Source organism: Lagenorhynchus albirostris, chromosome 3 (genome assembly GCF_949774975.1).
Source record: "Lagenorhynchus albirostris chromosome 3, mLagAlb1.1, whole genome shotgun sequence".
NCBI classification, from domain to species: Eukaryota; Metazoa; Chordata; class Mammalia; order Artiodactyla; family Delphinidae; genus Lagenorhynchus; species Lagenorhynchus albirostris.
The window spans coordinates 107,085,214-107,103,629 of record NC_083097.1 but is presented as its reverse complement, the minus strand read 5'-3'; the positions used below and the strand labels follow the sequence as shown (position 1 = coordinate 107,103,629).

The 18,416-nt window shown below is 34.6% G+C and overlaps 1 protein-coding gene across 1 annotated transcript in view; it reads right to left on the bottom strand.

Moving 5' to 3' along the window:
• ADAMTS19 (ADAM metallopeptidase with thrombospondin type 1 motif 19) overlaps positions 1-18,416 on the bottom strand; it is a 281,951-nt gene that overhangs the window by 102,357 nt on the left and 161,178 nt on the right. Inside the window, exons 11-13 of the mRNA XM_060146233.1 lie at positions 13,242-13,343; positions 7,397-7,527; positions 6,287-6,459 (exon numbers count right to left, since the gene is read on the bottom strand). Coding sequence (XP_060002216.1) covers positions 6,287-6,459; positions 7,397-7,527; positions 13,242-13,343 — 406 coding nt within the window. The remainder of the gene's footprint in view (positions 1-6,286; positions 6,460-7,396; positions 7,528-13,241; positions 13,344-18,416) is intronic.

Sequence of the window (18,416 nt, the reverse complement as noted above, 5' to 3'; positions counted from 1 at the left end):
ACACTAGAAGGAATCAATAGCAGAACAACTGAGGCAGAAGAATGGAAAAGTGACCTGGAAGACAGAATGGTGGAATTCATTGCTGTGGAATGAAAAAAGAATGAAAAGAAATGAAGACAGCCTAAGAGACCTCTGGGACAACATTAAACGCAACAACATTCGCATTATAGGCATCCCAGAAGGAGAAGAGAGAGAGAAACGACCCTAGAAAATATATGAAGAGATTATAGTCAAAAACTTCCCTAACATGGGAAAGGAAATAGCCACCCAAGTCCAGGAAGCGCAGAGAGTCCCATAAAGGATAAACCCAAGGAGAAACATGCCGAGACACATAGTAATCAAATTGGCCAGCTTCCCTGGTGTGCAGTGGTTGAGAGTCCACCTCCAGATGCAGGGGACATGGGTTCATGCCCCGGTCTGGGAAGATCCCACATGCCATGGAGCAGCTGGGACCGTGGGCCATGGCCGCTAAGCCTGCGCATCTGGAGCCTGTGCTCCGCAATGAGAGAGGCCACAACAGTGAGAGGCCCGCGTACAGCAAAAAAAAAAAAAAAAAGAAAAAAAAATTGGCAAAAATTAAAGACAAAGAAAAATTATTGAAGCAGCAAGGGAAAAACGACAAATAACAAACAAGGGAACTCCCATAAGGTTAACAGCTGATTTCTCAGCAGAAACTCTACAAGCCAGAAGGGAGTGGCATGATATACTTAAAGTGATGGAAGGAAAGAACCTATAACCAAGATTACTTTACCCAGCAAGGATCTCATTCAGATTCGATGGAGAAATCAAAAGGTTTACAGACAAGCAAAAGCTAAGAGAATTCACCACCAACAAACCAACTCTACAACAAATGCCAGAGGAACTTCTCTAAGTGGGAAGCAAAGAGAAGAAAAGGACCTACAAAACCAAACCCAAAACAATTAAGAAAATGATAATAGGAACATACATATTGATAATTACCTTAAATGGGAATGGATTAAATGCTCCAACAAAAGACACAGGTTTCCTGAATGGATACAAAAATAAGACCCATATATATGCTGTCTACAAAAGACCCACTTCAGACCTAGGGACACATACAGACTGGAAGTGAGGGGATGGAAAAAGATATTCCATGAAAATGGAAATCAAAAGAAAGCTGGAGTAGCAATACTCATATCAGATAAAATAAACTTTAAAATAAAGAATGTTACAAGAGACAAGGAAGAAAACTAAGAAGAAGATATCTAAGAAGAAGATATAACAATTATAAATATATATGTACCCAACATAGGAGCACCCCAATACATAAGACAAATGCTAACAGCTATAAAAGAGGAAATGGACAGTAACACAATAATAGTAGGGGACTTTAACACCTCACTTACACCAATGGACAGATCATCGAAACAGAAAATTAATAAGAAAACACAAACTTTAAATGACACAACCGACCAGATAGATTTAATTGACATTTATAGGACATTCCATCCAAAAACAGCAGATTACACTTTCTTCTCAAGGGCGCACAGAACATTCTCCAGGATAGATCACATCTTGGGTCACAAATCAAGCCTCAGTAAATTTTAGAAAACTGAAATCATATCAAGCATCTTTTCTGACCACAACACTATGAGATTAGAAATCAATTACAGGGAAAAAAATCGTAAAAAACACAACCACATGGAGGCTAAACAAAACGTTATTAAATAACCAAAAGATCACTGAGGAAATCAAAGAGGAAATCAAAAAATACCTAGAGACAAATGACAAAGAAAACACGAAAATCCAAAACCTATGGGATGCGGCAAAAGCAGTTCTAAGAGGGAAGTTCATAGCTATACAAGCCTATCTCAAGAAACAAGAAAAATCTCAAATAAACAATCTAACCTTACACCTAAAGGAACGAAAGAAAGAAGAACAAACAAAACCCAATGTTAGCAGAAGGAAAGAAATCATAAAGATCAGAGCAGAAATAAATGAAAGAGAAACAAAGAAAACAATAGCAAAGATCAATAAAAATAAAATCTGGTACTTTGAGAAGATAAACAAAATTGATAAACCATTAGCCAGACTCATCAAGAAAAAGGGAGAGGACTCAAATCAATAAAATTAGAAATGAAAAAGGAGAAGTTACAACAGACACAGCAGAAATACAAAGCATCCTAAGAGACTACTACAAACAACTCTATGCCAATAAAATGGACAACCTGGAAGAAATGGACAAATTCTTAGAAAGGTATAACCTTCCAAGACTAAAACAGGAAGAAATAGAAAATATGAACAGACGAATCACAAGTAATAAAATTGAAACTGTGATTAAAAATCTTCCAACAAACAAAAGTCTGGGAGCAGATGGCTTCACAGGTGATTTCTATCAAACATTTAGAGAAGAGCTAACACCCATCCTTCTCAAACTCTTCCAAAAAATTGCAGAGGAAGGAACACTCCCAAACTCACTCTACAAGGGCACCATCACCCTGATACCAAAACCAGACAAAGATACTACAAAAAAAGAAAATTACAGACCGATATCACTGATGAATATATATGCAGAAATCCTCAATAAAATACTAGAAAACAGAATCCAACAACACATTAAAAGAATCATACACCATGATCAAGTGGGATTTATCCCAGGGATGCAAGGATTCTTCAGTATACTCAAATCAATCAATGTGATACACCATCTTAACAAACTGAAGAATAAAAACCATATGATCATCTCAATAAATGCAGAAAAAGATTTTGACAAAATTCAACACCCATTTATGATAAAAAAAAACTCACCAGAAAGTGGACATAGAGGGGACCTACCTCAACATAATAAAGACCATATACGACAAACCCCCAGCAAACATCATTCTCAATGGTGAAAAACTGAAACGATTTCCTCTAAGATCAGGAACAATACAAGGATGTCCACTCTCACCACTATTATTCAACAAGTTTTGGAAGTCCTAGCCACGGCAATCAGAGAAGAAAAGGAAATAAAAGGAATACAAACTGGAAAAGAAGAAGTAAAACTGTCACTGTTTGCAGGTGACATGATACTATATATAGAGAATCCTAAAGATGCCACCAGAAAACTACTAGAGCTAATCAATGAATTTGGTAAAGTTGCAGGATACAAAATTAATGCACAGAAATCTCTTGCATTCCTAAACACTAATGATGAAAAATCTGAAAGAGAAATTAAGGAAACACTCCCATTTACCACTGCAACAAAAAGAATAAAATACCTAGGAATAAACCTACCTAGGGAGACAAAAGACCTGTATGCAGAAAACTATAAGACACTGATGAAAGAAATTAAAGATGATACCAACAGATGGAGAGATATACCATGTTCTTGGACTGGAAGAATCAATATTGTGAAAATGACTATACTACCCAAAGCAATCTACAGATTCAATGCAATCCCTATCAAATTACCAATGGCAATTTTTATGGAACTAGAACAAAGAATCTTAAAATTTGTATGGAGACACAAAAGACGCCAAATGGTCAAAGCAGTCTTGAGGGAAACGGAGCTGGAGGAATCAGACTCCCTGACTTCAGACTATACTACAAAGCTATAGTAATCAAGACAATATGGTACTGGCACAAAAACAGAAATACAGATCAATGGAACAAGAGAGAAAGCCCAGAGATAAACCCACGCACCTATGGTTAACCAATCTATGACAAAGGAGGCAAGGATATACAATGGAGAAAAGACAGTCTCTTCAATAAGTGGTGCTGGGAAAACTGGACAGCTACATGTAAAAGAATGAAATTAGAACACTCCCTAACACCATACATAAAAACAAACTCAAAATGGATTCGAGACCTAAATGTAAGACTGGACACTATAAAACTCTTAGAGGAAAACTTAGGAAGAACACTCTGACATAAATCACAGCAAGATCTTTTTTGATCCACCTCCTAGAGTAATGGAAATAGACAAAAATAAACAAATGGGACCTAATGAAACTTCAAAGCTTTCGCACAGCAAAGGAAACCATAAAGAAGACGAAAAGACAACCCTCAAATGGGAGAAAATATTTGCAAATGAATCAACAGACAAAGGATTAATCTCCAAAATATATAAACAGCTCATGCAGCTCAATATTAAAAAAAGAAACAACCCAATCCAAAAATGGGCAGAAGACCTAAACAGACATTTCTCCAAAGAAGATATACAGATGGCCAGGAAGCACATGAAAAGCTGCTCAACATCACTAATTATTAGAGAAATGCAAATCAAAACTACAATGAGGTATCACCTCACATTAGTTAGAACGAGCAGCATCAGAAAAGCTACAAAGAACAAATGCTTGAGAGGGTGTGGAGAAAAGGGAACCGTCTTACACTGCTGGTGGGAATGTAAACTGATACAACCTCTATGCACAACAGTACAGCCTTAAAAAACTAAAACTAGAATTACCATATGATCCAGCAATCCCACTACTGGGCATATACCCAGAGAAAACCATAATTCAAAAAGACACATGAACCCCAATGTTCATTGCAGCACTATTTACAATAGGTAGGTCATGGAAGCAACCTAAATGCCCATCGACAGACAAATGGATAAAGAAGAAGTGGTACATATTTACAATGGAATATTACTCAGCCATAAAAAGGAACGAAATTGCTTTATTTGCAGAGATGTGGATGGATCTAGAGATTGTAACACAGAGTGAAGTAAGTTAGAAAGAGAAAAACAAATATCATATATTAATGCATATATGTGGAATGTAGAAAAATGCTACAGATGAACCGGTTTGCAGGGAAGAAATTAAGACACAGATGTAGAGAACAAACGTATGGACACCAAAGGGGGAAAGCAGCGGGAGCTGGGGGTGGTGGTGTGATGAATTGGGAGATTGGGATTGACATGTATACACTGATGCATATAAAATGGATGACTAATAAGAACCTGCTGTATAAAAAAAGAAAAAATAAAATGCAAAAATTAAAAAAAAAAAAGAACAGTTAGACAGCTACTACAATCATCCAGGTAAGACACTGTTGCTTATATCAGGGTGGCAGCTCTGGAGATATTGGGCAATAATCAGATTCTGGATGTATTTTAAAGATAGGGCTCATGTGACTTTACTGCTATTTTGAATGTACAGTAAAAGAGAACTAAATGGAAAATGAAGACTCCAAAGTTTGTTGGTTGAAGCATCTGGAAATACAGAAATAACCTTTATTAAAAGGATGGTGTGAATAGAAGACTATTCTATTCTATTCTTCTTTCTATAAAGAAACAGTATGTTTGGAGGCCATGTGTGGGGGAAGAAAGCATGACATGTAGGAAGCAGTGAAACAAGGGCAATATCTGGAGCACAGAGGAAAAGACAGCGAGGTTTTATATGAGGCAGGAGACAAGAGAAGGAATCAGGCTAAAGAAGGTCTTGCTGAGCATGTCATGTTGTGAAATTTGGCCTCTACCTGAAGAGTTATGGCAAGTCTCTGAAATGCTTTAACTGGGAGATTAGAATGAGCCGATTTGCACTTTATATAAAGATCTCTAGTTCTACCTCGTGCTACCCCTTTACAGGGACACCAATCCCTCTCCTACCACCACCCCTAACTCCTGGTAACCACTCATCTATCTGTTTTCCATCTCGATACTTTTGTGGCTTCAAGAATGTTATATAAGAGGAATCATACAGTGTGAGACATTTTGAGATTGGGTTTTCCTACTCAGCATAATACTGTGACATCCACCAGGTCACTTTCCACCACCAGGTCATATGTTAAGAGTGTTCTGCGTACTGTTGCATAATACCCCATGGCACAGATGTACCTCAGTTTGCTAACCCTGCAGCTACTTAGAAACTTTTTGATTGTTTCCAGTGTTTGGCTATCAAAAATAAAGCTGCTGTGCCCATTTGTGTTCAGCATTTTTTTGTGGTTGCAAATTTTCATTTCTCTGAGATAGATAACCAAGACTGTGTTTTCTAAAGTGTATGCTTAGTTACTTAAAGAAACTGCCAAGCTAATTTTCAGAGTGGCTGCTCCATTTTACCTTCCTACCAGCAACACATGAGAGATCTAGTTTCTCTTCATCCTCACCAGCATTTTGTATTGTCACCCTTTTTAAATTTATCTCATTGGTGTATAATATCTCTATATTTTTAAAATATATTTTTAGTCAGTGCTTGTGGTTATTATATGTCAGTAAAGGTAGAAAAAACAGAGCTCTGAAATACCTAGAATATAAACTGTAAAACAATATTTACCACTATTGTAAAGCACCTTGCAAACCTAGAAGTCTACATAACTAAGATGGTGGCGATCTGGTTGGTCATACCTTCATCCGTGACAGCGTGCCACTGAAGTACATGCTTTGGGTACGAAGTTCTAACACTATAGGCCTGACATTGCCAGTCTCTGAATCCAGGCAAACCTGCAGGACAAGGTGGATTCTCACATATTCTGTATTGTTTTCTGGGACCATTACAATCCCTTGCTTCAGAACCTAGCCTAGAAAAGATAGTACAAATAATCAATTTTATCTTTTTTTATGTTAACTACTCATTTAAAAAAATCAAAAGGCAATATATTAATAAGGTATAATCCTTTATATTAAATCTACTTTTGAAAAAGTGGACAGATTAAATGATTGGTAATTGGTAGGAAATCCATATGTTTATTTTAAAATATATATTTTTTCCAACCTTTGAGCCATTTAATTTCCAAAATACATGAGAAACAAAAGCCCATTTGCCGTGAAAATGATATAGAAGGGTAAAGGGCAGAAGTTGGGGGCAAAATAGAAAGCCTGTACTTCCCATGAAAGATTGGGGCTAAGAATTATTAAGGAGTTGCTTCTAAGGTTTTCACATACATTCTTTAAAATCTCTTGTTGAGGAACTGGGCCACTGAATCCACACCAAAGTTAAAGCATAAAGCTGAAATGACTTTCTCACACATTTTCCTAGGATCACTCTAGGAATGATGGAGACAAGCAAGCTGATCTTGGACGCTCCCTATCCATACACGTGCTCAGCAGGATTTCATTTCTCATCATTCTTAGCTTCTACTGACACTCATGTTGCCCTCATTCCCTCTCTTTCTGAAGTCCTATCAGCTTCCGGCTTCTCTCACAGTTCCTTTTAATGGTGACTTACTTTTTCTAACACATCTCTCCCTGCTTATTTCAACACATTTTAAAATTTGATTTGTACTCAAAACACCACTCTGTGTAGTGTTCAAATATTTGTTCTTAGAAAGTTTGGTCTTATTTTCTTCTTTGAAGAGAGATTTTACATAAAATAATTTGAGGGACTTTTCTGTTTTCCAAAGTGGAGTGAGGTTTGAGAAGTTTCTTTGGCCCCCAACATGGTTTATCAGTAAAACCTTTTAATTTCAAACTTGAAGAAAACAATGCCCTCCCCCAATCCAGGAACTTTGCGTTTACCCAGGACATTTGCGCTCTCGACTGCTGATCCCAGAACTGCAGGTTCGGCTACAGGGACTCCACATGCTCCACTCTCCAGCCACGAGTCCAGGTGCTGAGGTCCTGCTGGTACACTCTCCAGCCTTACACCACTATTCCAAAAGTTATGTCTTAGGTGAACAAATCAGGGCACAACGGAAAATCATTCACTGGCCTATAGAGTCACTGGAATTGAGATTAAATCAGGTCTGCTAAGAGCCCCAAACGTGTGGAATTGAAAAAGACCAAAAATAAGTTGACACGTGCTTATTGTCATAGTAATACACTGGTCCAGTTCTCATGTCAGATCATACAGTCTTGTCATAAGAACAGCACACAGATATTTGTACTATAGCCCTGAGAATTCAGTACTTGTGACGGAGATAGGGCAAAGAAGGAATCTGGGGTTGTATAGCCAGGAAGAAAAACTAACACATTTTAAGAAACATAACAATTTAAAAGAGAGGACCAAAAAAGCATAGGGTCAAGTATAAATATAAGAATGGTACGTAAGATATAAATGTCTTTAACTAGACTGAAGCAGACATTTTAGCAAATTTAGCAATTTTGATTTAAACTGTCAGTGATTCAGGGTACTCTCCTTGTAACTTAAAAATAAAGAGTATGACTCAATTTTAGCACTTTCCTTTATATTGTTTTTTTTTTTTCTGAAAGTTTCTGTCCAATTCAAGCATTAACATTACAGCAAATTTTCTTTCAAAAGCTGTTCATTTGAAAGACTTGAACAATTTGGCTTTTTGAAATTCTATCATTTCATTTCAATTATTCTATAGGTTATTTGGTATCTATTAACTGAGAAAGACAGCAAAGAAAGAAGAGAAAGGAGTGTGTTCATTCTCTTTTTTATATTTATTTTATTATTAACTTTAAACAAAAACAGCCAAAGAGGCTGTTTCTGTGGCCACCGAGGAATGGTTGCCAGGACTTTGTGGACAGATTATTATAATTTCTCTTTATTCCTGGAAAATCAGATCTATCATGATCATAGCAAACATATTAAAGGTAAAAATTAATTAAACAAAACCATGTTGGAAATAAGTAAAGATTAAAAAATTTTAGATAAATGATTGTACAGTCACAAGGGTTGAGCAATCTGATCCTTCCAGTCCTAAACGATATTTTGCACTAATGGCAACATGATTTATAAGAGATTTTGAAGAAATTATAGCAGCTCTCTGATTCTTAGTTTTCCCATTTCAAAATGTGAATGATAATCATACTGATATTTACCTAATAGAATTTTCAGAAGTTGAATGAAACTAAGCACAATGCATAGTCCTTAGCAAAGATTTAATAAAGATTAACTATAATAAAAATACTAATAACAAATTATATATCATTATATTAATTTTATTAATAAGTTTCCAGAAATCTCACCAAAATTCTATTCATTCTGACCTTAACTGATCTGTTTCTTTAAAACTTATTTTGATAATATGTTTTTAAATGCTGTTTTTAGAAGAGAGAATTTAAAAAACTATGCTACGTAGTTTTGTGTGAGCCCAGTTAATGCTTTTCTATGCAATAATCAGTTCCTGCAGATTTTCTCTAATAATGTCAGATTTTAAATTCAACCTTTTTTGGATTCAAGGAATTTTAAATCCAGGCTTGGGAAAAAACAAAACAAAACCTCAACAACTCAGAGTGTATTGACATGCTAAGATTGTCATTAAATAAATTGAGATTTTATATGAAGATTCAGTCTCAAAATTGCAAAAGGAGGAAAACAAACAGACCTTGTGAAAACTTTTAAACAACTTACTGGTTTTAAGGATTTAATGATATTATGCCATTCATGGAAAAAAAAAAAATCCAGTGTGAAAGCTGTCAAACTTCAATTGGTCAAGTTGTTTTGGCCTAGGTGAAGGGTGTTTCCCTGAGTGCATATCACAGCTCCTCGCCCATTTAGCAGTAAGTTGGCGTTGAAAGGCTGGGCTAGAGTTCACAGCTGACTAAAAATATTCTGGGAAAGACCCAGATCTAGAGTTGCACGTCATTTAAACTAGACACATCTGGCAGATGAAGAGAAATGGAAACAGATATGCAAGCCAAATTTGCATACACAAATAAGTGAAATTTAAAGAAAGCATAGTATAATAGTTAAAGTTCATCCCCTTGCAGATAACCAGCTCTCTGGACAAAACTAAGGAGAACCTGCTTTTCTGTCTTCTAGGTGGTGCTGTGTTTCAACACTGGGCAAAGTGTTAAATGTTTTGTTTAAACTATTATACAAAATAATCTATTGGGTTTTATATAAAATGATCCTAATGCTGCTTTTCATGAATTTTCTAGCAGGATTTTTTGTTTCATTTGTATTTTTTAGCTTCAAAAAATATTATGCATGATTTAAAAAACTCAAAATTTCTCATATCAAATAATTCAGTCTGATTTATGAAAATGCTAAGGAAATATACAATATAGTTTATTTCTGGGACAGTACATGACCTAAAAAAGTTTGACTATATTTCTATTCTCTCAAATTTCTATGGGAATATGTCTAGGAAGTTGATGAAAACATCCAATTGGAAGGGGTTCATGAAGATGACAAAGGAAACATTATTCTCTAAACAAATCTTCTTGTACATACATTGTTAGATGAAAGAAGAGGAAGAAAGAAGGCAATAAACTGTTTCCATATGCAAATTTGTGACTGTAAGGATATTACATCCTTCATTTTTTCAATAAAGAACAATGGTGGTAATTTCATCCTTTAGGAACTTAGGAAAGTAAATAATTGAAATATATTATGTAGCATCCTTCAAAACAGTCTAAAATTCTAGTAAGTTGTATTTAGCTTTCCTTCCCCATCCTCCAATTCCTAGAAAATATTTTAAGTAAAAAACATACATTTCTTGGTTTAAACCAAATCATTTATCAACTCTTGGATCTTTGTTAATATAAATGTAAATACAGATGATAGTATAGAAAAGGAGAAGAAAGAAAACAGGCTGCTTTTAATTTGGAAAATGCTGTCTATAAATAGTAGATAAATCCCTATCCTCAAAATCATTTTGAATTGGGACTTCCCTGGTGGTCCAGTGGTAAAGAATCCACCTTACAATGCAGGGGACACAGGTTCGATCCCTGGTCAGGGAACTAAGATCCCACATGCCGTGAGGCAACTAAGTCCACGGGCCACAACTACTGAGCTCACGCGCCTCAATGAGAGAGCCTGCGTGCCACAAACTACAGAGCCCATGCGCCTTGGAGCCTACATGCCACAACTAGATAGAGAAAACCCGCACGCCACAACTAGACAGAAGCCCATGAGCCGCAGCGAAGAGCCCATGCGCCGCAACTAAAGACCCGACACGGCCAAAAATAAATTAAATAAATAAATAAAATCTCTTAAAAAAATCATTTTGAGTCATAGAATTCTGGTCAGCACCTTCTCGGACTTAATTATATACTCTCAGATGAACTAGTTATACACCTAAATTAACATCACTAGAGTGTAACACATTACAAAATTCTCAGCTTTGTTTCTTGGTTTGCCTGTACTGAGCTAGCAGTGTTTAGCGCGAGGTTGCAAGCATCCAAATATTTTATCCCTACAGCCCTCAACTGCAGAGTGTTGGAAGCTATTGTCATGATGGCTCCTACAACAGCTGGAACAGATGGATAGTTGAAGAAGCCCATATGGCCTGAGGAACTGAGAATTTCATTAGTTATTTCAATACACAAAGCATTACAGAACCACTAAGAGAATATCATTAGCACAATTATAGGGAAATAAAACATTTACGTTTAATGAGTAATTAAAATTTTGATTGCTGAAAAAATAAGTATTTTAGAGAACTAAAGAATGCAATTTATTCTCATAAATATCAGAAGAAAAAAATAGTAGAAAAATATTTAGGACACCAGATTATAAAAATGAACAGATTTTATATTGCTAATGAAGAACTAAGTAAGACAAATGGGTTGTGTGATGTGTGAAGACATGTGGCTGAATATTTGGTTATCTCTATTTATTACTGCTTTTGTGTTACAGGGATGATGGAAATTATTGCTGGTGCAGAGTTTTATGACTCAAGCAATAAATTACTCAGCATAATACCATGAGGCTTGCCCAATATACATACATTATTGTACTTTTGTGTATAATTTAAAAATAATACAAATCCAAATTCTGACGCTCCATATAAGCTCACAGAAAACACATTTGGCAGTCTGTAAACAACTGACTGATATTCACAGAAGTTCTCTTTCAAGTAACCATTTTCTTACTGATTATATCTAGTGATAAAATATTTCTAGTCCTTTTTTATTATTTGGGACTTAATTTGTACATTTTTCTTTTTCTCATTAAAGAAATCACAAAAGTAATATGACTACATGCTGTACATTTTTCTTTTTCTCATTAAAGAAATCACAGAAGTAATATGACTATATGCTTATGTCAAACAATCCAGAAATGTCAGGAGAAAAGTTATATTCACCCTCACTTCCCATTGCTTTATTCCATCCATCAATTCCACATCCCTCCCAAGAGTCAACTGCTAATTATAGTTTGGCGTTTATATTTTCAAACCATTTTCTATGAGTTTAAAAATATATACTCTGTGTGTATACTCACATCTGTATGCAAATTGTTTTTTTCCCTAACTCTCAAATGGTATCATATAAAGTATCAGTTTTTTCTGACATGTCTCTATACTAACTATCATGTCTTGTAGATGTTTTCAGTTTAATACATATATATTTACCTCATTCTGTTAACAGCTACACTGGAACCATTCCTCTCCTGATGAATATTTTTGTTGTACCTCATTTCTCACCACAGCAAGTTGCATCCTGACATAAGCATGTGTGTGCGTGTGTTTGTGTGTGTACATGCACACGTGCCTATCTTTTTGCACAGGTGTAAGTATTTACTTAGGACAAAATTCTAGAAGTGGAATTGCTAGATTTCCATTTCTGTCCATTTTTCAAATTGATGTGCTTTTAAACTAGCCCTCTACATAACTTAATTTTTTTCACTAAGTAATTCACCCCAAGTAATCTTTATGTTGTTGATTGTTTTCAAATGTAATAAAAATTCATGTTCTTCAGAGGCAAGTTTTCTGATCTTACATCTAATGAGTAAAGTAATAACTGTTCTACTTTCCCTTCATAGAATAAAAATTAGAAAATTATGTAAGCTATTGAATGGTTATCTTTTGATTAAATTAACTGTAATTACAAGTTTATATGGGATCTAATGCCTTAATATTCTTCAAAAGAAAATTAATTTTCAACAGCAATTGAAATGATCTGGAAATGTGTACTAATACATTTCCATAGCCTTATGAAACACATTAAACAACTTAGACAGCCAAATGTTTACTAATCCCCCAGAATATTTTATTTATGATGCTTGAAATGACAAGGGAAAACTATACCTGGTGGCTCTCCTAAGACAATATTTTATACTTTAAAGGATTCATTAGCTGAGTTTTACTATTTATGATTTATTTGTGAATCTTTTACTTATGTGTAATTTAATAGTAAAATATTCCATTTTTGTTAAAGTAATACATACATCCAACTCTCCACATTGTCATAATCAACAATAAAAAATTACTGCATTGGTATTTTAAAAACCCATGGATTTGCAAAAATATAAGTGTTAAAATTGAAAATAGAGGAAATGCTGAAACTTTATATATACTGAAAGTATTACACTGGTGTTAAGAAAGATACATATGTAACTGGCAGAAGAAAATGTCTTACCAGTTACACTCATAACTAGTAAGGAGAAAATGCAAGTTTCTTAAGTTTCACTTAATATTCTTATTAAGTTCAGGCAGCACCAATGACTTACCTTACCAGTGTCACAATCAGTTCCATCCATTGGTGGATCTAGTTTGGTTCTGCATTCTTTTTCCCCTTCTACCTTGCACCACAACCCTGTGCAAATAACATGCTGAAAACAAGGGTATAATAACTAATAAGGGGAAGGCATCACATTTTTGAGGTTAAGTCAATAAGGTTTGAGAGAGCTGTTTTAACAGAACATCAGAAATGATTTGAAGAAAAATATACTTTAGGTACTTTTAATATTAAACTTATAATTGAAATAGTGTATGGCTTATTTATAGTGATGAGAAGACTGATAAAAATAGAAAATCTGTTTCATAAATTTAACTATTTTAAAATTACTTTAAATAAAACACGTGATTACACAAGATTAAGTAGCTACAGCAGAAAACTGTAAGCTAAAAATCATTATTTATACCATTATATGAACCAGGCTAGAAAAATTAAAGTAATAAGCTTTATGGTATTAATAAATAAGCTTATGGTATGAATTTAGTGCCTCCTATCTTAAAGCCTGTCCTCACTTATGCTTTGCTGTATGCCGACAAGCCATGTTAGTACTTCATTATTTCATCACATAGCCTTGGCCCCTGATGCAATACAGAGACTCTCAGTGGGCATATTTCCCTTGTTATCAGTCATTTTTACCTCAGTATGAATAAGTTCTAGGTATCCAGAACACATTTAACTTTTTCTAGGGAAAAGTTGAGGGAACAAACAAAAAATAGTGAGATAAAACAGCATAAACACAATACTGAAAGAAGAGAACTCTATACTTGTGGCCACCCAGAGACAGATAAAGAGGCAAAACTACCGCATTCTTAAGGACTTTCTATTTCTATAGGATGGCTGAAGTTTTTAGATACAAGCATGTTATTAACAAATTACATAGAAATATCAAATCCATGCGGCATACTTAAAGCGACTGGAGTAATCTATCTTGAAGATGATAGTGTGACTACCTATCCAGATATTTGGAGTAAAGGCTGGAAGAAAGCAGGTTGATAAGGACAGAACAAGTAAGTGTTGATGTGAAAGACAGTCTTGAAAGGGTGAGAAGACCAGTCAGATGGGAGGAGGCATATAAGGGTAGGGAGTAGGGAACAAGATTTTAAAGACAGAAAAACCAGATCCTGAATGCCAGGACTCCATATTTGGAGGGAAAAAGAAATCATTCAGCAGTTGACCAGCAGGTTGATAAGATAAAAAGGTTATTTTAGGGGGTTTACTCTGGCCTTGGTGTTCAAAACAAACTGAAAATCACTGTAAAGTTAAAATTAACTTATGACTCAAATCTACTAAATACTTTGGGAATCATAAATTTAAACTAAGATTTCAAGCAGGTCTATTACAACTCTCCGAATTTGTTACAACTCCCCAAATATTATTTTCCTATTCTTTCTTTATTTAAAAATTTAGATTTCTGAAATGTTTGTAAGTTCTTGAAAATTCAATAGTCTATGGCAGGAGTGTGATATATTCTATTTACACTATTTTATGTGCTGTGACAGATAGTTTTTCTGCTTCAAAATATTTCATACAAATATATCTTATTATATTTAGGATATGATTTAGCTTAATTTCTTTGCTTTCATTTCACATATCATTTAGCAAAAATTCATCCAGGAACTAATTTTAAAGAATGCCTAAATGAAATAGCTTCTCTGCAATATTTTAGACTCTTGAAAATAAGCAGAGAGGTTAATTGTTTATTGTGTACTTTTGTGGACACATTTATATTTGAATTAATAGATCTCTAACCTGAGAATTTTAGTTCCTAAAAGTTTTTATTTTTTTCTCCAAGACATTCTTGTTAATGATATTTTATAATTATGGGGTCAAATGCTGAATTTTCCACCAAAGAAGAATTTTGCTTTACTAATATTCAGTAAGGCTTAGTTGTGCTATAACATGAATTATTTTAGTCAAGTTTATTACTTAACCAATGCATATCGAACTAAAAAGCAAATCTTGTCTATGTTGTAGTTTTAAAATCATACTTTCTTGTTGAACACTGTGGTGGTCTAAATTCTGACCTTCCACCATTATCTGCTATTCAAAACAGCAGGTACTCTAACTGATTCTCACTTGAGGCACTGAGAGCATAAAAGCAAACCTGGCAGCTTTTCAAGATAAGCACAGTCATACAGAATATATCTCTCATAGAGGAGATCTCTTTACCCTTTATGTTCTACAGTTCTGGGAGTCTTTTGGTAAGTAAATTACAGCCTCATTCTGAAAGATAGCTCAGATTCAGGATTCAAACCAAACTGTAAAAAGTGAGGCAATAAAATAGTGAAGAAATGGAATGGACTGTTTTCTCCTTGAGAAGTGCAACATCTCAGATGCGTGATGTTAGAGCTATGTAATACCAAGACCTTTCTTAAGAGGAGCAGGACTGGGTATTTTGTTAGAACCAAACACTCTGTATATTACACAGGCCAGAGTCAAATCTTCTTTTCAACTTAATTACTGAAATCACTTACTATGTCAATTAAGAAAAGAACTTCAAAACTTAAAATGCTGTGTACAGGAATCCAGGACAGAAATGTACAACTCAGCATTCCTTGTAAACTAATAAAAATAATACAACATTCCTTTTTTATTCCTCTATAATAAGAAATGATCCTTAAAAGCATATATAAATTTGGATGTTTATCTCAAGAAGCCTTTTAAAAAGTTTATATGAAAAAAATATTTTCAATGGAAAAATTTAAATGGACATGGATTAACTGTCCATGTATAGATATCATAAAATTTATCTTCAAAGACAACCTGTGTCCATGTCTGTCTTTATAGCAAATAGTTCCATTAAGATGTTTTGAATTTTATGTTAAAATAAAAAAATCTTAAGTGCATATGCATGGAAGTAGCAATTAAATCTCAGATATGTAACTCCTTGTTCATCCATAAATTATCTTTCAAACTACAATCTCAGTAATGTAACATTTGATTGCAAGTGTAATTCAGTATGGAATAATATTTTCAAAAACAATCTTTTCTATCACAGAACAGCTTGGTATTATTAAGGATGGAAGAGGAAAAAAGTAAGGGAGAGAGAAAGAGAGGTATTAAAAAAATAGAATACGAAGACTCAAAAGAAATTTAAAAAACTGAAATCTAGTTTTTTATGAATACTAATAAAATTGAAAATCAAGAAAAAAAGAGAAGGCAAAAATAAACACTATTAGGAATAAAAAATGAAGGCATAACTACAGATGACATAAAGTTTAAACAGAAGTAGGAAGACATTATGAACAACTTTATGCCAGAAAACTTTAGAATGAATATGAAATGGAAAAATATTTTTTAAAAATTTACAAAAAACTTGCTAAGGGCTTCCCTGGTGGCGCAGTGGTTAAGAGTCTGCCTGCAGATGCAGGGGACACGGGTTCATGCCCCGATCCGGGAAGATCCCACATGCCACGGAGTGGCTAGGCCCGTGAGCCATGGCCGCTGAACCTGCATGTCCGGAGCCTCCGCAATGGGAGAGGCCACAACAGTGAGACACACGCTTACCACAAAAAAAAACAAACAAAAAAACCCCCCAAAAACTTGCTAAAATGGACCTAAGAAGAAATAGAAAAGCTGAAACTATTGCCTAACCATAGAATAATTAAAAGTGACTGTTAAAAAATCTTCCCACAAAGAATACATCTGATCCAAAAACTTAAATTGTCAATTTACATAAACTGTCTAGAGAACAGAAAAAGAAGCAATATTCCTAAACATGCTTTATGATACCCAAACCAGACAGGAGTTTTAAAAGAAAATGAAAATAGTGATCAACCTCATTTACAAACTTAGATTTAAATATTCTACACAATTTTTAACAGACGGAATCCAGCAATCCATGAAAAAAGGTAGTGTACCATCATGATCATGTTGAGTTTTTCGTGGAATGCAAGGCTACTATAATATTAGAGATTTGATTAACATAATCAAGCACATCAAAAACTTCAAACTCTATGATTTTTGTATCTCTAGATACAAAGCTTGTGACACAATTCAACATCCATTCATTTAAAAAAAAGTCAGCAAACTAACCACTGAGAACACATCTTCAAAATTAATGGACCTCTGGACATCTATAAAAATCTACAGCAAACATTGTTAAAACGCCGTGAAATGCTGAAAGTTTCCTTTTAAGATTAGGAAAATAGCAAAGATGGCATCTTGGCACAAACATAAAAAATGTGAATACATGATGTATTCATAGTGGTAAGAGGAAAAAAATAACTGTCAATCTAGAGTCCTGAACTCAGCTAAAATTTTATTCAAGACTGAAGGTTAAATAAAGACTCTTTCAAGGAAACAAAAACTGAGTGTTTACCACCAACAGATCTTCCCAAAAGGAACTTCTAAATTGTGTATTTCAAGAAGAATATGACCTCATAGGAAAGGGCTGAAAAGCACTTGTGATCAAAGAGCCTGACAAAAGTGAGGATAAATCTAAATAAACATTGATTACATAAAGCAATAATAATTGGACTTTAGCCATTATTATTAACCTTTTTAATGGGAAGAAATACTAAAAATCTAGCACATTTACATCTCAAAAACTTTATCCCTTAGCAGAAACGATTTGACCACTGACAGTTAAATATTTAAATTTGACATCTTCTCTTTTACCTCCTTCACTCCATATACTTTATGACTGCTAGAGGTAGGTGTTGAGTAACAGACATGGGAAGAAAAATGTAGTCTATGCATAGCCAACAAATGAAGCAGCACGCTGCAAAGGATCCCTCAATAGAACACATCTTAGAGTGTTAAAGAAAATCAAGGAGTACGAAGAAATTTAGAGAAAGGAGAACTGTCAATACCTAGTTAATGAAGCCCCAAAGAAAAGAAAAAAAAGTGGGAAGGAACTATTTGAAATATTTGAAAGAAAAATGATCCAGAATTTCCTTGTGTGAAAGAGAAATATATTCCTCTTCTGGAATGGTGGAATAAGTTCCCAGAAGACCAACCCTCTGGCAGCTAACAACCATAAACTGTGGAACAAATGCAAAAAACAACTTCCTGGTGGTTCTAGAATGTGAACAAAGGCAGGTAAATTGTTTAGGGGAGCTGACTGGCATAAGTTGAGTTCACCATCTTTGTGGCTTTGACCTGATAGTGGTTTGTGGTCATGGTATGACACAATGGCTAAAGCAACATGTGCCATTTTTTAGAC